This window comes from Chironomus tepperi, unplaced genomic scaffold (assembly GCF_022539635.2).
Source record: "Chironomus tepperi strain 1889 unplaced genomic scaffold, CSIRO-AGI_Ctep_v1 contig_244, whole genome shotgun sequence".
Taxonomy (NCBI): Eukaryota; Metazoa; Arthropoda; class Insecta; order Diptera; family Chironomidae; genus Chironomus; species Chironomus tepperi.
Genome location: NW_027226366.1, coordinates 614462 through 636638, shown reverse-complemented (window position 1 = coordinate 636638; position 22177 = coordinate 614462). Strand labels below are relative to the sequence as shown.

The 22177-nt window shown below is 33.1% G+C and overlaps 4 protein-coding genes across 4 annotated transcripts; 2 read left to right on the top strand and 2 right to left on the bottom strand.

The window, feature by feature from the left end:
* The first annotated feature begins 6716 nt into the window (after positions 1-6716).
* LOC139091352 (endocuticle structural glycoprotein ABD-5-like) lies at positions 6717-7800 on the top strand. Its single transcript, XM_070641392.1, has 3 exons — positions 6717-6840; positions 7192-7344; positions 7406-7800. The coding sequence occupies exons 1-3, from the start codon at positions 6754-6756 to the stop codon at positions 7484-7486; spliced, it is 321 nt and encodes a 106-aa protein (XP_070497493.1). The 5' UTR covers positions 6717-6753; the 3' UTR covers positions 7487-7800.
* A 4195-nt stretch (positions 7801-11995) lies between these two features.
* On the bottom strand, positions 11996-12653 carry LOC139091317 (flexible cuticle protein 12-like). The gene is made up of 3 exons (XM_070641343.1): positions 12465-12653; positions 12122-12281; positions 11996-12050 (listed from the first exon to the last, which is right to left on the bottom strand). Exons 1-3 carry the CDS (start codon positions 12581-12583, stop codon positions 12021-12023), a joined length of 309 nt encoding a protein of 102 aa, XP_070497444.1. The 5' UTR covers positions 12584-12653; the 3' UTR covers positions 11996-12020.
* Positions 12654-17673: 5020 nt separating this feature from the next.
* LOC139091426 (larval cuticle protein 65Ag1-like) lies at positions 17674-17976 on the bottom strand. The gene has a single exon (XM_070641511.1). The coding sequence runs from the start codon at positions 17974-17976 to the stop codon at positions 17674-17676; it is 303 nt and encodes a 100-aa protein (XP_070497612.1).
* A 1114-nt stretch (positions 17977-19090) lies between these two features.
* On the top strand, positions 19091-20560 carry LOC139091483 (larval cuticle protein 65Ag1-like). Its single transcript, XM_070641603.1, has 4 exons — positions 19091-19378; positions 19570-20196; positions 20263-20377; positions 20442-20560. Exons 2-4 carry the CDS (start codon positions 20063-20065, stop codon positions 20490-20492), a joined length of 300 nt encoding a protein of 99 aa, XP_070497704.1. The 5' UTR covers positions 19091-19378; positions 19570-20062; the 3' UTR covers positions 20493-20560.
* Positions 20561-22177: the final 1617 nt, after the last annotated feature.

Here is a 22177-nt window from a genome sequence, read left to right as displayed (position 1 = left end):
TTTCTAATAAAAATTACAAAATCAAGCCAAAACCTCTTGGCACACCCTCAAAAATCCATTCTAATTAATCACAAACCTTTCATCGTACTTCATAAACTAATACGAATTTGAAATTTGCGAGTCTAACATGATTAATGATCACTTCGCATCTAATTATTGATGTCGACAAATAATTTACGACTGTAATACGACAATTATCAATAGATTAAAATCTTTCATCGCCAAAAAATATTATGAAATGTCTGTAAATTTTGCGAAGTAGCAATTTTTATTGTCAATGACGTGATTTATTTATATTTAATGAAGAAAAAATCACAGTTGGCAGTGAAAAGAATCACCGGCAAGTAAATTGGGGCATGTCAGTTGGATGCTTTTCAAGTTTTTCGATTCATCAAGTTCACGACGAAGAAGCAGCTGTAATTATAATGTTTTGAGACAATTCAGCATGTCCAGTAATTAATGGCATAAAACAAGAGAAGCTTTTCGCTGTCCCTGATGTATCCATATTGGATATAAATTCAGCAAATGATGATTGTTCTATAATTGTCCAAGGTACAGCACCTGCCCATTCATAAAATAATTCAAATTACTTTTCTATGAATGTGGATTGAATGAGCATCAGGTATTAATAACTTTTATACTCACTGTGCTGCATTATTGACATTTGTTTGCGACTGGATCTTTTTATTCATAAAAATAATCAAGTTTTCTTTTTTATTTACATCCCGTTGACTTCTTAGCAACAAGCTTTGCTTCTTCTTTTCCTCAATAAAAGCTTCATAATGAGATTTTTTAAATATTTTAATTTTTTTATTATTGCTGGAATGTCTTACAAGCTTTTTAGCATTGAATTGAAATTTGTGAATCTGCATGAAATCTTGTTTGGATTATCCTTGTAATGTGTTGATAGTGGCTTTGGAATTGATGGAAAAAGAGGTATGAAATGTATTGAAGACTTCAATGCTAGATCCAGGACAGGATTTATGGATTTTGACAAGTTTTGGAGACACTTTGCAGTAACTTGGGATTGATTTAGTGGAAATACTCAAGTGGAAGCCAACTTCAAGACATTTTCCTGCAAACTTTTGAAAATTGCAAATTTAAGTCCTTTTTAGATAATTTTAAAGCTTATAACATATTCAATTCTTAACTTTAAGCTGTATATCATCAAAAGATCGATAACATGACAAGCAATTATGTCACGAAAGCTTAATTTTGAAAAACAACAAAAAATTCAATTTGTAAACAAAGATTTATATTTTTGAACTTTTGACTCTTGACGACAATGTTGCAGGACATTCCAAGTAATTTTCATGTCGAAGATCTCTCCAATCCTCATAAGTAGCCGGCCATAAAAATATCATTGGCATTTTCAATTCTTGAAAATTTCCATGACCATAATTGTATCTTAGAATGTAAAATTTATATCCAATTAATAACAATCGGTAGTTAATCTTCCATACATTGCATCTTCATTCCATTCTAGTCTGCAATATTATTAAAAAATTGCTATTTAATATCTGTAATTTACAATATTATTTTTTTATAGTTTTAGAGACATTTAAAATCAGATTTTACATGCACAGTTTACAAGTGAATTAAATTATAAGGCGGCCTTCACCTCCAAAGAGATGATATTCGATAATCATTAATTATTTTAAAGCGTCCATAATTACTACACAAATTGTACAATGTATATCGTAAACAGCTCATTAATTAAGCTACTTAACACTGTCTTAAATAGTTGTAAATTATTTAATGACGAATGATTTTAAGGTAAGCAGCTGATGCACTTAATGCTCAAGAATTTTGTTAATAATTTAATTAAGTCGACAGAGTAGCCAGCGCTCAAGTGGTGAAAAGATGTCGTCAAGCACTTTTGCTTTTATTTTCAAGGTCGACTGAAACCAGTTCCTGTATGAATCGTAAAAATTTCCGTAGCTATAATCGAGAAGTGTTGGAAGAGAAACATTTAAATGACCAAGTCTGAATGCGGTCATGTCAAAAAATAAACGGTCAAAAATATTTTTGAAAAGTTTGATTGCTGAAATTCAAATAATTTTTGGACGTTAAATTTTTTATTAATCTTTTCTTCACTTTTTGCAATTTTTGTGAGGTTTTTCGCTATTTACTTACAGTTGTGACAATTATTAATGAGTAATGTTTACATTGAAGCTCCTAAAATCCTAAAAACAACGAGATTGAGTGAGAAATTGACAAAATTTTGAATTTTTGAACAACCTGAAGTTGGCTTCAGCATAAAAATTCAAATTTTTCCAGTTTTTAACGGACAAAAATTCAAAATCATCACTTTATATGTCCACAGCATGCATTGCAACAATTTATGGGTTAAATAGGTAATCCATCCAGCACAGACATCAACAAAATGACATTACAATGCACAAAGTATATCGTAAATAATCGGAACTGAATGAAATGAATCTCCTACCGTTATTACATTAATTGAAAAGTCGGTCACGTTCAACAGTGTATTGGGATGTGATGTATAAACAAAACGTTGGAATTTGTTAAATGTGAATAAACTCATTACGTTATGTACCGTACATAAATATGATCTGACAATAATAAAAAGACTTGCTATTGAACTTATTATTGCTATTATGGCATGGATTACTCACAAGATGTGTAAATATTATTTTCTTTTCGCTTTTAAAGACGCACAAGAAGTATTACTTGAAGGTGAAGATGATGATGATTGCTTTGTGACAAAACAAGTAACAAGAAATGCGCAAAATATTTTCATTATTCACATAACTCGTGGCTTTTTGCCAGCATTTGATGGATTTGACATGGGGGAAAGAAGAAGTGCAATATGAATGGATTTGAAATTTCTTTATAATGCACCTTTGGGTACGTGGAGGCAATTAATTTAATGACAAGCAACATGATTAGAGATGTGGTAAACGCATTTTATGGACATACTTTTTATTGCAGTTGTGGCTTTATCTTTGTACTCAAATGTTGGGCTTAATTGATTTTTTTATAGCCGGCTTATTAATAACTTGATTATGTCGGCAGTTTTAATTGGAATTGAAAGCTTCTATCAACTGCATATGCATGTTAGAAGGACGAGATTAGAAAATGTAGGTTTTGGGACATAAAGCTTTACATGGCAAATATGAATAATTATTGATCGGATTAACTTCAAACAGAAAATTGCGTAGATCAGAGTAGGCTGAGCTGCAGATGTCCCAAATTCATCTATACGGAGTGCTAATGGATAACCAACTCTTGACCTGTGTATCCTAGCCAAACTCGATGTGGCTACCAAATGGAGCCCTTTTGACGATTTGGAATCATCATATAGTCCATATAAATCATTAGGCTATCCGACTTGCACAAAGTGTTCGTTGAGGTATCAATACTTAACCGTATCAACGGCAAGAAGCGAATTTTTCCTGATGGCTTCATGACGGCTGATTTCGACCCATTTTTAAGGCAAAAAATGCGATTCGCTGCATAGTGCTGCTCAGGCTAGTCTCCAAAATATCCTTAATTATCCCTGTCACTATTTGAAAGTGACAGTCAATTTATGAATTTAATTATTAGAATTACCTACTTGAATTATTTAAACACACACACATTTATTCATACACACTCACATTACATTCTTACTTGTAACGGTTAATTTTTGAATAATTGCTAACACGCTAGAAGCGCTTTCAATATTGGGCATAGAAACCCCCCTGTCCTTTTCTATATCGACACGTGCAATCATAGTGAAGTAGTGGTAGTGCGAAAGGCACCAATTAATAAGTAAGGATTTAATTATGTTTAAGGCCAATTTTAACTAATTCTTTTTTACAAACGTTTAATAGAAAACGTCAGCATTTATACAGCATTGGAATAAATTTACGAGAAGTCATAATTTGGGCATTTTTCGTGAATTTTATTTCAGCGTTTTTCTTTCATGCCTTCATCGAACGCACATCACGACAATCCCAAAACATCCTCATAATCCCTAATATTGCAATTTTTAACTATCCCTAAAGGACTTCGTTCACTTATTACGTTGCAAAATCTGAATGGCTCCTAATATGATGCATCAGAGTCAATTCCTATCTGTCCACATCAACATACTACATTGTTGTACCTAAAACAATCTTTATCAAATAATTCAATCACTCAAGCCACAAAAATGACAACAAAAAAAGCTCATTTACTTAGCAGCAGTGCTCTTTACACAGCAAATGTGTCATAAGACCATCTTCAAATGCTATTTGATGTTGCAAAACCTTAAGAGAGTCATCAAGTGAGAGACTAACATTGAGAGATTATGGCACAAATACTGCACAAATATTTAAGCACTAAGATGATGACTCGATATTTTGCCGACACAGTCAATTTCTTAAATAGACCCAAGACATTCATTGGAATCGATATTTATCGTCATGCCTGCAATTTTCAAATTATGGAATCGATGTGAAATATCCTTAAAGATTGTGATCATCAGCTATGGCTATTTGTATCTATAACATTAAGCTAGTCCCATTCACCGAAAAATATAATTAATAATAAATTATGAAGATATGAAATTAAAGATTGACCTTGATAGATGTAGCTTACAATTTCCAAATGATTCCTCAGACTGTAAATATTTAGTGAGTTGTAAAACAATGAATAGATCCAAGATCATCTTATTAAAGTCAACTGTCAAATACATAATTTTGTGTAAACATGAAAAAAGAGATTACAAAATCTTGTTTAAGCACATATCAAGAGGAACAATGAACCACAGCACGCACGATGACTCTTTGGATTTCTTTTACATTTTTTATTTTTAATCAAATCGACTTAAATGGGGAATAAATACCTTTGTGTGAATCTATGAATAGCTCGTGTGTTTTTTAATGAAATTTGTAAAGGTAAATTAGCAAGCGCGAGACATGCAATCTTTCACTTCTATTGCTGTTTATGGTAATTTTTCAAATTTCTCGTGAGATTTTTTTGTATTTTGAATTTTTTGATAAAGAAATTTTTGCATATGTGAAAGAAATTGGCACCTAATTATGAAAATGATTATTGCATCGAAATGTTAATGCTTTTGGCTTAAGTCTCTCCGTAACAAAATCACGACGAAGACCTCCTGCTAGAGTATTATGTAATAAGGGAACAGTCCCTTTAATTTAACATTAATATCAGAATGTGGCCATCTCAAATTCGAATTCTTCGACATTTGATTGTCGAAGAAATTCGAACTCATCTTATTTTAAAACAAAAATTTACGTTACGAAAAAAAGTTTAAGTAACGGTCAAAAAAAATTTGAATTTTATCGACAAAAATATTTTATTTGAAAAAATTAGCAATCGTTTTTGAGAAAGCCACACTCTGATTGATATATTAAAGTGCTGGTAGTTGAAGGGTCAATAAAATGCAATTCATCTGCAAGCACAGCAAAACCAGTTAGTCTAAATGCTTCAAAATTAAGAATTTATAAAAATTTTCCAACTTCCTTGACCTAAGGGAACTTGGTATATTTTATGACTATTCTCTGTTCCCAATTTCTCCACATTTACATCATTGATTACACAATTATTTAACAAGTTCATCCGCATCTCTTGTTTATCCACTAAGTCAGCTACATATCTTACTTCTAAGGATCATGAACACATACTCGATTCCTCAAAGGACTAATCACTGCAAACAACTCTATGAGATCATGGCTCGCTGGTCGTACAGATCAAATGTGACCGACAGCCTCTCTTAATTGGCGTTTGAAGCAGGCCCTATCGTTGGCTACCCTTTGCCAATTACCAATATCAAATAATCTATCAACAGTTTCTTCCAAGAGTTCATCAATCTTTCTCATGTTTCTAATGAGGTTTATTGATGGAACCATTAATCATTCTCAGTACTCGCCGCTCATCAAGAACTACTTCATTAACAGACGTTGTAGAGTTCTATTGCAGAATTCACAAATTTTGGATGTAGTTTTAAGCAATCAATATGCCTGTTTGCGTGCATTCTTTAAGATCATTATTCATTACGTAGGGCCATACCAAGGGGACTGAGCATTTATTTAGCAATCAGTCAAAAATTCACTTCAGTTTAATAGGACATCAGAAAAGTCCAATCCATTAAGCTTGCAGACATGCATATGACTCAATCAAAATGCATTTATCTGGAAACACTTTACATTATTGGGAGCAATTTTTGAATAATCCTTAAATTAACAGCTCATCACAATAAAATTAATGATATCATGAATATGCTAAGCACACTCAAAATTGCATTATTATTATTGACCAATTTATGCAAATTTGAACCCAGTTTTTGTTTGTGTCTATCTGTTCCTATGTAAATCAATTATCATTAAAAGTCATCAAAAGCTATCATTATGCTACTAAAGTTGAAATATTATGATATAATGATGAGGTTACACACATGTTTGACATGTGATAAAGGAAGGGGACAAAGAGGAGAGCCATAATGCCATCGACAGCCAATTCAATAATCTATCGATTTATATAATAATATTTAAAGTATTTGTCACAAAAAATTCATAATATTATATTATTTTTTTGTAGAGCGTTCAAAATTCATCGTTTTGGGTGGTTTATAACTATAAAATTATGCACCTATCTAATTAAACATGCATGAGGATGATGCTTTTTGGCTATCATATATAAAGATGGGCGTGAAATGGTCCATCATACATTCTCGTAAAAGACTTTCAAGAGTTCACAACAATTAGTGAAGTGATAAAATATATAAACACAAAATTTATAAAAATGAAATTTGTTGCCATTTTCGTTATTGCCTTTGTTGCATACTGTAGTGCTGCTCCTGCCGGTGATGCTGAAATTTTGAGTTATGAAGTACGTTTACACTTTTAAAGCCTTAATTTTGTTAATTTGTGAATTTTTCAAATTTGCAAGGATTCAAATTTGTTAAAATTAAATTTTTGTGTTCCTGCTTCCTTGTGAAGTGATAATTCACTTGATACTTAACCAATTATCTTTAATATTGTTTAATGAGTGCAGCAAATAGCTTAAAGTCTCTTTAAAAGGACGAATTTTTAAAAATTTAACAAAACTTTGTGTAAACAAAAGAAAAATTGATTGACCTGAAGTTGGCTGCAATTTAAATTATTCAAAATAATTGACCTGAAGTTGGCTGCAATTTAAAATATTCAAAATAATTTCTAACGAACTTTTCTTTCATTATAGAACGAAAACATCGGAATCGATGGATACAAATTCTCATACGAAACCAGCGACGGCGTATCAAGAAAGGAAGAAGGTGTATTGAAGAATATTGGCACAGAAGATGAAGCCCTTTCAGTAACAGGATCAGTCACATGGACATCACCCGAAGGACAAGTAATGCATTTATATGATAATTAACGTAATGGAATTTTAATCAATTTACATTTCCTTGTAGACATTCACACTTACCTTCGTTGCTGACGAAACTGGATATCATCCTGAAGGCGACTTCTTGCCAAAAGCACCAGTAGTTTAAGACACATGACAATAAACATCTCAAAATTATTTTCTTTGCCATGACAGATCTGAGATTATTTTTTTGTTGCTGATCAAATGAAGCTAGTTAAGGAATTAAGTGATTATTCGTAAGGATCTTCTATCTGATTATCTTCTTTTTCTTGTGAACGAGGCTAATCTTTCTACAATTTCTTGTTTTCACGACAAAAACTATCAAATGACGTATAAAATGATGATGAAATTACTGACTAGATTATCATCATTTCCAATGCTATGACTTTTTTACATTCGAATGTATAAAATTTCCCCCTGTCAATTCCTTCATTTTTCACATAGATTTTAAAATTTAGTTTTTAAGAATGTCAATAAAATTGCACTGATGATTACATTTGAAAATTAAGACAAGCTCGATTTACTGATTTTGCCTGAATATGGAATAACAGATATTAAACCTTAAATTTATTAAAATAAGCAGATGTCGAGATTCTTATTTCGATTTATCTCGGACGACAAATTTAAATGCCGGGAAATCACGTTAAGCAGTTCTATCATCCATTAAATCACTGCAAATGTGAATGAATTGTAGTTAAAATGTCAAGAACAAAGCAAAAGGAGATTCTTAACCTGATAATGAGGCATGCAATTTTTCAGAATTTACCGCCGAAAAAATGCAGGTGTTTTTGCTGTATTCACACTGGTCCAGTCATTATCAATGCTTCAATTCATGTTAGAAGTGAAAAATCGATATGAGAAGCAAGGAATAGTAATAATGAACCAGAATCTATTGAGATGACGAAAACGTATGATGGATGTAGAGTGAATGGATCCTGAGTGAGACTTGAACCCAGCCTTACGACTTCTGGTCGCATACTTACCACTGAGCTATCATAGGTTACTCGACTATCTGGCAAAGTGTTATGATGATTTACTGTATCTCCTTTAATACTGCACTTCCAATGATCTCCTGTTGAAAAGCCATTATAAGAATCCAATTCCAATAGAATCCAGAATATAGCATGTAATATTCTATGGTAAGTATGGTTCATACATATGCTTCTAAACTCCAAGAGTCATGGAGTAAAAAAGACGGAAAATTGGATCAGCATGACTTGAGGCCGAATCTTGTCAAATATGACTTATTCACGCCGTGTGCCATTCGGAACACCAAGCTATTGTTAACTTGCTAAATTTTCATCGTCAAGGAATCAACAAAACTTTTATATTAATTAATAAAATCACCCATCAGTGCTCATCAGATTGTTAAAAGCAGATGTACATATATCCACAAAATATAGCCTCCGGCATCATAATTACAATGTGAATGATCATCGTTGTATAATTACTTAATAAAGTGTTATCTTCTTTTTCTGATGTGCTAGTTATTTTTAGGTTATCAATTAATGGAATTGTTGACGGATCGGTTACTTGTTATGTAATTATGTAATTAAATTTCTTGATGACTACTTCATACCTCAAAATATTTTGTTTGTTATTTGCTAGCTTCCTAAAATCAGCAATCAATTCATTATAGCCAAATCAAAATGCACATTTGGATTTCCATCCAAAATGTAAATTGCTGAATTTTTGCATATTTATGGGATTTGATTCTTAGATGCTTGATGTGACTTATCAAACTTGTTTGATTGGAATGCGTCTAAAATAAAAGAAGAATTCACGTGATCGACGAGTGATACATGCTTAGAGCTAGACAAAGAATCCCGATTGGCACCAGCTATTTTATGGAAGTCAAATGGTTACTACATGCCATTCAAGTGCCAATTTTTATGGCAGGTAACATAAAAAGTACTTCTTAGAGGCTATATGACAGCTACTTGGTCGTCATGAACAGTTTGTGCTGATCGGGAGAATTAAGCTTGTGATACAAAAATTGACTGCTGCGGATCGAATGGCTTTGACTGATCAAACTGAGTTTCTTCCTTTTCTGGACATACATGATCAAAAATGTACAATAATCCAGCTTTTTCCTGCAATTTCTTCAATCCATCGTGTGAATACACTAAATCTACCTTAATGCCTTCTCCTTCACATTCATTCCACACCTGACGACAAAGTCTGAAGCTATTTAAATTCCCAAGAATAAAGTTCAAACTGCTTAATTTTAGACAAATTATATTAACATTAACATTCTGACATTTATGCACTTTTAAAGTCAAAATGTTTGAAAAATGTCTTTACTTTATATGGCAACAAATCATAGTCTACAGTAACAAGTTGACTAAGTGACTATTGTCTGAGGTTTTTGGATTTAAATGATAGATGATGAACATGTCATTTATAGTCTTATCTAAATAAAGTCATCAATCTTACAGAAGGAAGTAAATTTTGTCATTTAAAGCTTTTTGACATGTGATCAGCATGTGATGAATTATGGATTAGAGATTACAGCTGGACAAATTAATAATGCTGGAATTTGAATAAGAATTCTTGGTTCCAATTGACTTTCAGCTAGGAATTGACTGGATTACAAGCAGACTTAAGCATAATCTTGACTAAAGTAAGCTGAAGTCCTTTTGGCTTCATCCTGTAACTTCCAGGTTCAAAATAATCATACTTAACATTGACTTAATAATTCAGCAACCAATTAAGCTATTCCTCATACTAAAGAATAAGATGATGAAACTATTTCATAACATTGCTGTGCTAGGTCAGCATTATATCCAAAAAAAATCATTTTTCTCAAGAAATTAAGCCTATAAAAAAATAATCAACAAAAATATTCTAGCGAAAAAAGGCAATAATCAAATAAGGAAAAACCGGCTCAATCCAGTCCAATTATGCAAATCAAACAAGCTGCTAGCTGATAGCAAAACCATAACTTTTTTGAGTTATTTTCAGAGATTAGGACTTTATTGATAGTTTGAGAATAGAAGAACTATAAAATCTTTATGAAAACATATTTTACAGGCTATCAAGTCGCTCCTTAAATTTTTTTGAAAAGACTGCTGTGTCAGATTGTGCTTAATTAAAGGGGGTTGTGCATAAATGATGTATATGCATACTCCAATGCCATCCAATGTATGCTTTCTGGTAGGAAGTTGAACCAAATTAATATTCATTAGCTTGCAGCACTAGTCACGTAGTCAGTCAGAGCGACACAATGGGAACTGTATGGAATCTATCTGAATTTATTATAGCTTCCGAATGACACTTTTATGCCCATCTGAAAGTTGTTTTGAATATTGTATGGAGTCAAGTTGACTCGAGTCTACTCGTCCATACAAAATCCAAGTCGTTTCTGAACTCTGGGTCTCTATGTCCGGACAAGTAGGGAAAAGGATGAATTTGTAGTCAAGTCTACCTCTTTTTTTTGAGAAGCTATTCAATTTTTTGGATCTTTTAAAAACAATAGTATTGCTTTTTGTATCGGAAATTGGAAAATGGAAGCCAGCGATAGAGCCAGCTTTAGGCGACTCCTGTGGAACAATTCTTAAATTTTTCCATTTCTCGAGTCAGGTATAATAGTTGCTAGGAGATCGCTACGTCGCCGTGTGTATGACAGAACGTTAAATGATGTGGAGTTCGACACTATGGGTCCTGAAGACACTGTGCCTGCTGTTTTTTGATCAACAAATGAGATTTGCGGCAGCATGCCGCTCAGATTCCTAAACAAATGCTTAAATTCTACATCCCTCGAATGAAGTTCTATCTCATCCCTCAAACCTCATTAACAGACAATCCCTAATTCCAAATCCATGGTTATATAATCACATATAAAACAATAATTAAATTCATGATAAGCTTCTTCAGTCATTTCCATATAAATTTTCATCTTAAATTTTTTTTCGTATTTCAAATAACTTGAAAAAAATTCAACAAAACAAGTTGAAGCAAAAAACATTCAAATTAATGCAAATGAGGTAACTTATCTGTTTATGATATCAGGAGGTGATACTCGATCTTTTGGCAATTGAGTAAATACCTCGGTAAATGCGAAGGTCAATCAGATTTTGCAAAATTTTGCATTGACCTAGAATCTCACTTTACGTCCAAATCTGACTTTATGTCCAGTTGATAGCTATGTGCTAATCCAGCATCAAATGTTTCAGACTAAAGACAAGCAACCTTAATTAATGATGATGATAATTTTGCAGACGAAGTAAAGATCAAGTTCTAAACTGGTCTATCGTACGATATAAGCAGCAATTTCCTGTCCAGACACTAAATCCTTCGACGGACGACAAAAACAACACAAAAATGCTGATTCGAATATTTTTTCTTAAATGTCATCTCCATCGTTATTCAAAAGAGCATTTTAATTATTCCAAATGTCTCTCGTGCTGCGTATGGTGACATAACAAGCCATTGTTGGACCACTGACCGAAATTTTTTTTTCAAACGATTATGATAGCTGTAATAAAAGAGCTGCAAATGTAAATGTAAAGAAAAAGGCATGGCAAGTTTTTTTTTGGTCTTCTTTAATTTCTTCAACTAAATTTTTTGAGGAAATAATATTACAAAAGATGGATACAAAGGATTCTTGGAAAGGTGGACTTTGGGAATTTTGTTAAATTTCATTTTCACTTTGTATTAATTTAAGCGGTTGGGATATGGGCAGCTGATGGCTGTAAAACAAAAGAAAGAAGCATGTTAATCATCAAATTGCTAAGAATGTTCAGGAAGTGTCAATAATTACCTGGAATCCATTTTCGTCAGCGACGTATGTGACTGTGTATGTTTGGCCATCATCACCAACGAATGAGAATGATCCACGGATTGCGATTGATTCATTTTCTGATCCGAAGTTGTTGACTACTGCTGATTCTTCACGCTTTTGTCCGTCTGATTGTTCATAGCTGAATTATTGGATGAGAAATTAACAATTATTAAACTTTTTGGATACACTTTTGGTTTTTTGAGGTTATGAAAATTTTTCACAGAATTATTTAAATGTCTCTTAAAGGAATCACTTCCTTTTCTAGATTCTTAGAAACTTTTTCACTTTTTTTTTTTAAAATCACTAAATTTAATCCACGTACGCAAAGTTGTATGAGTCTAATCCCAAGTTCTCGAAGTCGCTCTTGAGGATTTCAACATCTCCAGCTGGGGCAGCGAGGGCTGCGGCAACAATGAATGACAATACTACGAGGAATTTCATTTTGATTTTTTTGTTTTTTGTGCTTTTATCAGGTCTTTCTTGGAAGGATTGTAAGATAACTATGATGATAATGCAACTAGAGTACGACGCTTTTATAGTAGAATTGGCTTGACTCTATTTCATCCAAGAGTGGTCCATATTGCATATATGGATATCAATACTCTTAAAATTCAAACGACAAATTCGATATCGTACAATCGTACAACAACAACAATACATATTAAAACATAATAAAAAATGAGCAACGAGCCACAATACGCGACAATAAACATAGCTTCTTCGTCATATATTTTTTATCATTGGCACTGAATTTTGTGATAGTATTCGAACAAGACTTCTTCTTTATTATCATCATTGTCGTTGTCGTCTTCGTCTCAGGGTTTCTTATTGGATTATAGTCTCCGTATTAACATACATACTACATCGATACATCGTATATCCATTGAGAGTATGATCACTCGATTTGTTCACGTATATAAAATTTAGATCATATTTCGAATATATCCACATCTGATATAATCGCTATTTACTTAATGAAATTGAATAATTCAAGTATGTATATAGTCACTCATTCATAAAGTCATTTTGAAATTCATTGATGAGAATCAATAAAGTTTGTGAAAGTGAAGATCATGTTTGCATTTGCGAATGACTTCTTTTTTGCTTGCTGCTGCTTAACAATGACATTAGATTCGTTAACGTGCATAATCTCATGAAATTTTGGGATGTTCATATATATTTTCTGTAGGTCAACAAGCTCAAAATGCCATATTGAGGAATAACAATAAGATAAACATGATGATGATGATTGTATTTGTGTAACATAGTCAGAAGAGGGGAAACACACTAGTTTTTTATGAATAAATTTATTGTCATCTGCCGTAATATGATGCATTATTATCAAATATGTCTACAGGTCCATAAGCAAGAGATGAAGTCACACAAAATATTGAGAAGCGCTTATGGATATATTTTTGGATGTAAACTGCCATACTCATTTAGTCATTTTACATTTTAATGAGTATTCAAATGATAACATGTGAGAATACACAATCGAGTGAGATGTTCAAGTGTGGACACTCAGGTTTTTGGTTAGATGATTAATTGTAACTGATATGATGTGTCTGAAATTTTGGGTGATTTATTGATATGGCTGTAGATTTGATGGATTAAATTAAAGTGGATTTGGGGTATTGGAGCGTGCATGTTTCATTTTTGATTAATATTGTCTGACATACAAAGAGCATGCTGATTGTCTAGCTAGGAAATGATGCAAATTTTAAAGAATTTAGCGATTTGTTGCAATTCTGTGACAATTTGTTGCTATCCGGCTGTTATACCAGATTTTGATCATTTTGACTAGACTTCATGCTGCATCTTAATTAACTGCTTTACTAAAAGACATTGGTTCTCTCAGAAAGTTCACAATTCTTGATCTTTAAGTGACTGTCTATGAATTCTTAAGAATTGAATCTCAAAGGTGTAGCCTGAATTTTAGAAGATTAAAAGGTTCTCTTAGCAACTAGATTGGTGATATTCGACTGCACCCAAACGGTAGCATACTTAGAGCCAACAAGATTTCAGCTGTTCATTGGTTTGCTAATAATACATTGCATACTATTGCTAAGTACACTATTGCCATCTCAGCTTCATAGTCTATAATCAAACATAAGTCTATCCTGAAAATTCTTAAAAATTCCCATACTGTTCCCTGAACCGTACCCGAACAGCACTGACTATTTCTAACGGTCTTTTGTCCACTCGGCAATGCGTCCGTAAAGACACCGCAATGTCACCGTATTAACGGTAAGCCGTGAATTTGCCCTGACGCCAACCTGACAGCTGATTTCAATTCTCATATGTAACGAAAAATGCAACTCTCAGCATTATATCACTAAGAGACCAACCAGCACTCCTTTCAAGTACATGGAACAGCCTAGCAACACAAGGAATAGCCTAGCAACCATCAAATATCAGCATTCACATTTTTCATCAATGAAACCCAAATTCAAATTACTTTATCTGATGAGCTTATGAAATCCAATTTGTATGGATTTGATGCCAACAGCAACAATCAAAAAACTCCTCTTTAATGCACTTGACAATGAAAATAAAATGCCAAAATTAAAATTTTCACGTCATAAAAAATTTCAAAAGTTTGTTAATATTTACAAAATCCCATCGATGCCTGAAATGTATCAAGGAATTTGCATACTTAACTCAATTATCATATGATTAAAATTTCTGCACCTTTATTTCCATTTTTATCCTCTTTAAATCACTACATAAATTTAACGGACGAAACATATGTAGATCATTAAAGATTAGTAGGTTAAAAAATTTCAATATTAATGATTTTGCCACTGAGCTTTATTTGGCATCATTTTTCACTTTCGGTTTCGGTATTTTGGTCATTTCTCACTTGTTGGATGTGAGCATTGAGCTTAAATTTTTTGATTATAATGAGATTGAAAGTGAAGATGCAGACTTGGGTATTTGGATGATGTTTTTTGTGATTTTGGTCCCGAGCAGCACAATTCAGTCAGCAGCGATGAAGCGCTACGTCCATGAGCTGCTGACAAAACATGGAAGACACCTTGATGGCTATTTTTGGCCCATTTCAAGGAAAATCATGAAGTTTTCTACAGCATGTCACGTGTATCTGTCTGTTTTTTACATCAGCATGACAACCAGACAGCAGACATGTCGCATGGATCTAGTTTGGCATTTAATGATGACTACAATCTGGTAGATATTACAAAAATGCGACAACAGAGAAAGTCAAGTGAACTTGAGCTAAAATACAAGCTGAAACCTTGCAGTAACTAGCAACTACAAGCTGATGCTCAAAAAACAAATCTGCCACAAGTCTAACTAGTGTCTAACCCCTAATTCCATTACTAAAGTTATCATACTCAATTGTATTAGTCTAATCCATGGACGTCGTCAATACGCAGCTTGCCTGATAAATTTAAATCTACTTCCTTTTCATAAATAACCAGTAAATAATAACATCCGAAGATTTTTTTTTCAGAAGCATCATGTATCTGAAACGTGCCGTCCATAAAATATTAACAATGCGAAAAAATTAGTGTAAAATTATCAAGTCTAGGAGGTCATTCAATTAAGCTTTGCATTCCTATAATCAAAAATCCCCAATTTAATGTTTTATGGTCCATTGTTTTGTGGCAGAAGATTCTTTGACACTTTGATCTTTTAACAGAACCACCTTGGATTTTTTGTATTTCGATATATTGACCAAAGCTTGTTCATCGTGTATGTGAAATACAAGAAGTATCAAATGTCAATTCAAATGATTGAGAATTTCTTGCGAATTTCTTAAGATGTGATGACAATATTTGCAATTTATGCAGACTTGATCTTTGGATTACGTTACTAAGGTTCCAGTTAGTAGTATTATTAATATTTTTATTGCTGTTTAATTATTATTAAGGAATTTGAATACGGGATGTGAATTTTGAATTCAAATGCTTAGGTTGTTAGGCTGAAATCATTGTAAACCGGCTATTCCAGCTCAGACAGTGGAAATCCACATTCTTGACAATTTATTCTGTTGTACTGGATCTCAATAATTCAATAAGATTCTCAATGACTGCATTTGCTTACTCTGTGTTGCTCGGACATAATAAATGTTGCATAATAAAACTGCATTCCATGAATTTCAGCTAAATCCATTAAAGTTTCTAATTAATAATCACATCCAAAAATAGAAAAATCACCATCACGTGTGACAAGAATAAAAATTCAACTTCCAGTCCAAAAAGTCATTAAATTTGCATGAGGATCTTATCATTATTGCTATAAAAATTTATACAAACTGGTCTATAATCTGGAAATATGATTTGTGGAACTGTCCTTTTAATGATCTGCTTTCTATAAGTCCTATTATGTCACTTACCCTAACAGGCATAGAGACAGCTTTTAGGTACCGTTGTGGGCTTTCTGTAATACAAAAGTATTGTCATTGCCTGTCAGGGTCAAGCTAGGTTAAGCTGTAATTCTACAAAGTCAAGGCCTTAGTCATTGTGCTTACTAGAGCTTGATGTCATCTTCAATTGACTTAAAATCAACAATACTTGATAGTAATTTCAACTCTTTTGAGCTCTAATGTATACTCTATAAATTCCACTAAGGCAGTCATTAGAACAAATATTTGAACTGCAAACAACTTTTATCGTGCATCTCAATGCTCAAAAATAAATGATGCTTGATGTTCTATTCCGAACGAGAAAAGTCAAATAATTTTAATGGAATTTCCATTCTAATGCAAATAAGGCAACACGGAGATGATTATCAGAGGTATTATTATCAGTCAATGTTAATATTTTGCAAGAAATCATCATTTAAGCTTCTAATTAGTGATGATTCCACCATCTGATCATAAATTTGGATATTATGGACTTCTTTCCCGAGTGAACAACTTGACATAATGTCCTGAAGATGCATTTGGACATAACTGGACATTATGCCAAGTTGCGCACTCTTGTTTGATTGCATATTCAAAAGACTTAAAGGCGTAGCTTGTAATTAATCTGGAAGCCACATTGAACTCGTTTATTTGGAGTTCATATGAATTTCATAAGTCTACCTTTGGCTGCTATGTGTCGCTCGGGATAATATCTTGAAATTATACAATATTTTGCTAATCTCTTGACCCAAAAGACACAAATGAAGAAGGCTTCGTCACGGAACTTTCCATGGCAGCCATATGATCACCAAACAAATGCGGCTTCCATTTAGTGCTTATTAAAGCAGGTTTATCGAATCCTTTGATACTCCGTAGCGAAGCCTTCTTCATTTGTATCGCTCGGATGAGTATCTACTGAGATCCAGTAATATTACCATTAATGCAGCCACTTCAGTGCATTTGCATGCCAGCAAACTGCAATTCTTCTACCTATACCTAGTTGATCACCTAAGAATCTTTAAAGGAGAAGTAAGTCACACAAAAACAAATATTTTTTTAATTAAAAAACCCTTTTGATATTTATTTCACAAATTCGATTGCTTAATCATGGTAACAAGCATTTGGTGTTGGCACTTAGTTGTACAATTTACACAATATGGATTTAGACTGGGATGTGGGATGCTTCTGGACGGAAACCACCTTCATCAGCTACGTAGTTGACTGTGTATGTTTGTCCATCAGGGGCTGTGAATTGGAAACTTCCACGGACGGCAATGCTTTCGTTTTCTTGTCCAGCGTTCTTAACCTCACCAGTTTCGTCACGTTTTTGTCCGTCTGATTGTTCGTAGGTGAATGAGTATCCAGCTTGATCGATTGATGAGTCGCTTCTCAAGACTGAGACTTCTTCTTGTGGTGCAGCCAATGCGGCAACGATGACCAAACAGAATACTACGAGGTGTTTCATTTTGTTTTTGATATTGTGGTTTAGATCTTTATTGAAAGAAATTAAATTATACAATGAGTGAAAATAGCACCGACCACCTCTTATATACCTTTCTTGACGGCTTCTTATTTGCATATGTTTTCGTTCTTATTCTTCTCTTTTTTTGGAAACTACTCTATAATGTCTCTGATACGTCGCTTCTTCTTTTTTTTTGCACATGGTTGGGAGAGTTTAAAGGCAGTGCGTATTAAAAACAACTTTTTTTTTCGATCTCACAAACCCTGGCATTTAGTTTTTTTTTTTGGCAGTGGAAATAAAAGTTGTCGCTTCTTTTCAGGCTTGCTTGGACATGTCTTGGTAGAATTCCAACAATAAAAAAAGTCAGTTGCGATGCTTTATTTTTAGAATTATTATTTTGGATTCCTTTAATTCTTCAGAATTTCTTATCAGCATGTCTCGATTATATTTATGGATATAAATTGCCTTAAGAGCATATTAAGTAAGCATATATTATGGTAATTTAATGGATTATTCATGCATAAGTTTTGATATCGCTGATTCGGCTCATAAATTTTTATTGGGCTATTTTTAAGCAAAAGGTGTTTATAGGCTTGCTGGAAGTTCATAAGTTGAGTTTTGTGAATGAGAAATTTTGGTGCTGCATTAGAATTTTGATGAATTTCAAGTCATATTGAGTATTGCATTCATCAGTATAAATAAGTTCAATTTTTAAGATGTATATCTTGCTGCAATGCCTGTACAAAAAATCATATCCAACAAAATTAAGATCAATAATGCCAAAATCTACATCAAAATGAATTTAAAGACTTAAATTTAAATATTGGGAAAAATTCAGAATATATCAATAGAATTAGGATTGAATCCCGAGCAACATAAATGAACAAGACGCTACGTAGCTTTCAAGTCTGATATAATAGAAATCGGATTTGATGTGTTGATAAGGACATGTTGATAAGATATCAAAAAATAGAGCTGTCTACAGACGTTCTCTACACGGAACCCCGTTCACCCCAGTCAAGGAAGTAAGTAAGTAATTAAAATAGAAATCGCCTTCATTTATTGGCTTCTTCCAGTCACATTCACATGCAGTGTTCTCAAGTACTTGATTAATTAAGATATAAAAGCGACACAAATGAAGAAGGTTCCATCAAGACTGCCAAATGTCTGCAACATCGAGAAAGAGACACAACGAAGAATTCATATTTGTCACTCGGGCATGCAGTAGAGCAATATTTATTGCAAACGACGATGACAGCTTTACCCAGAGTTAACAGGATTTCATTTTGGATTGCAGTGGAGTTTAAACTTCATTTAAATTGGACTTTAAAGTCCAGTGGAGTCCAATTGTCAGAGTCCTGCTAACATTGACAGCTACAATATAAAGCCATTGTCTAATCCAGTGGTAAGTAATCATTTATTTTTCGCGGTGCATCTTGGTTGTAAGACTTGACTAAGAGATGGCACAGAGCATACTGTTCATGGCATTTCGAATCATTTTTGGCGGCATACAGGCTGTCCACCACTGTTCAAATCAAACGTTTCCCTGCAAATTTCAAAAATTAGTAATCAGCTCCATCTCAAAAATTTCCAAAGACTTCATCACGTCCACATAATTTTCTGGAATATCAAGCCTAACCCGAAATGTGAAAAGTCATCTCCATAAAATATCAAGAAACATAAAATTTAAAACAATTAAGATCAAAAAAGGTGCGGATCAAGCCTCATCATTTTCTTCTGAAAATGGAAATCGCATGCATAATGAATTAAGTAAAAAGAATCCAAATTATGATAATTTTATTCCAAAAGAATGAAAAGAAACTTAAGTTAGAACAGGAAAGACGATTAGCATAATAATCATTCGATCTTGGATCTATCGAAAGTGAAATCTTAAGCGGCTGCGCAGCAGTTGTTGTTTCAAAAATAACACACAGCTTAATTTTTGTACGTTATGTAATGAAATGTCTCACATTTGGATATAAGCATCAAACTGTAACCTCCGTTGAACGAAAAGAAGTAGTTTGACTCTTGACTGCATCAAAGCCGCAAGTGATTTTTTACATATCTCTTGTGCCTTAAAGTACCAATAATGAAGACGATAATTGTATTGACTTTTGTGATCGCAACGATAATGGCATTGCCGATTGACGATGAAAAGCCAAAGCCTGAAATTATCAAACAAGATATCGTCCACAACAAGCCAGATAAAGGATATCATTTTGAGTGAGTTAATTCTATTTTTGGTCAAATCAAGATCTTCTTCTTATTATTTCTGTTGAAATCCAAAAGTGTTGAGACATCGGACGGTTCAAAACATACAGAAGTTGGAGATTTCAAATACGTTGGTGGCTTGACAGTTCGCGGATCTTACGAGTTTGTTGATGATGATGGGAAGGTTCATAAAGTAAGCATTTAAAGCAATAATATGTATTTTTTTGTGTCTATAGCTTCTCATTTTTTTCATTAAGGTCGAATATGAGGCAGATGAGAAAGGCTTCCGTCCAAAAATCATAGAGTAGCTGTGCAGCTATGCTTAATTAATAAAATAAACAAAAACACATTAATAAATGGATTATTATTACTCTCATTCGATAAAGTTTCGACTGTCAAGGGCTTCGGCATCGCTTGTAAATCACCTAAAAAAAGATGTTCGTGACAATGACCTTTAAAATGACTTCTTTTTTTTCAGCTACTCATTCAGCTATGGTTTCATTAATAATTTCCATTTTTTTTTGTTGTGTATCGTCAAGCTTTACTTAATTATAAATTGGATATTCAGCATTTTGGTCATCAAGTTTCTTCTATTTTTAATACTAGCCAATTTTACGGATCAACTCTATCCGTAGAGATTTTTCATATCATAAGGCATAAAAAAGTAACTTCAAGGTTAGTAGTGCCATCAAAAGAAATCAATTCAATATTAAAACCGGTCTAATAGCTCAACACTTTTTATTTGCCATTAGCAAGTTTGTGCTCGCTGTGCTGAAAAATGTGAATATTTATAATTTTTTTTTTGCACAATTTAGAAGAGGACGACGATGCTTATGGTGATGCGTTTAGTTACAAAGAAATATGAATGTGTTGACATTTCACATGCGTTCAAGTAAGTCGATTAAGTTAATTTACATATTAAGTCGTGTAATAAAGATTCAACTTTGAAAATTAAATTGTTATAAATTGTTTGCATTTTATCGGACAAGATCATGTTAATGGTATAGGAGCTTAGGCTTGGATTATTTAATTAAATAGTTCAGTGGTGGACAACCTGTGTGCTGCGGTACACAAATATTCCTTCTGAAAATGTCATGAACCGTATGTCGTGTAGGGTTTCTGTCCAGGCTTACCACCAAGGTGTGCCCCGAGAAACAAAAGGTTGCCCAACACTGAAAAAATCATTTACATTGCATTCAAATGCCAATTGTCACTGATTTTATTCATTATTAATATAGTTGTGACAATTATAGACCCTTAGTTATTTTATTAAAAGGAATCAGGAATTTATTAAAAGCTTATCATTAAGATAAACTAAGAATGACAGGTCAGAAATATTTAAGGGCAACAACGATATTTCTCAATCGATATCCATGCCGTAAATATGCCGTAGAACCTAATTGACGTTTATTTCACCATCATATTGAGAGTTTTTACAATTTTTTCTAGATTTTTGACTTTTATCCCGAATAGCACAGTGTGTTCGCACGGAGATAGCTACATACTGTTAATGCTTTAACACTAAGACGCATAGCTCCTCTGACGATACCATGACGGCTGTTTCGATTCGTTGATGTTTTCAAAAATGATATTCACCATATTGTGCCGCTCGGGATGTAGCTTAAGTGGATTGCAGATTTTTTTTTCAAGGGCAGAAAAGATCGGTGCATCACTGAACTATCCTAAATAATGAACTTATTGAGTTGCAACATTGTAGCCTGCTAATTTATTCAGTTTTCAGGAATGCAAACTATACTAGCAGCCACAAAAAGATGCGGTTCGATCAAGAAGCGTAGCTCTACATTTACTGCGTTTGAGATGGTCAGGACTTATTACTTGCAGTTCGTCTAAGGCAGCAGACTCCCATAAAACCTGCAGATTAAAACGAAACCTAATTGTAGTATGTCTTATAAGCTATGTAAGCTAAGTATCTTCAAATTATCTTATTACCATAATTATCTTCACACCCAATAGCTTTACAACTCATTTACAG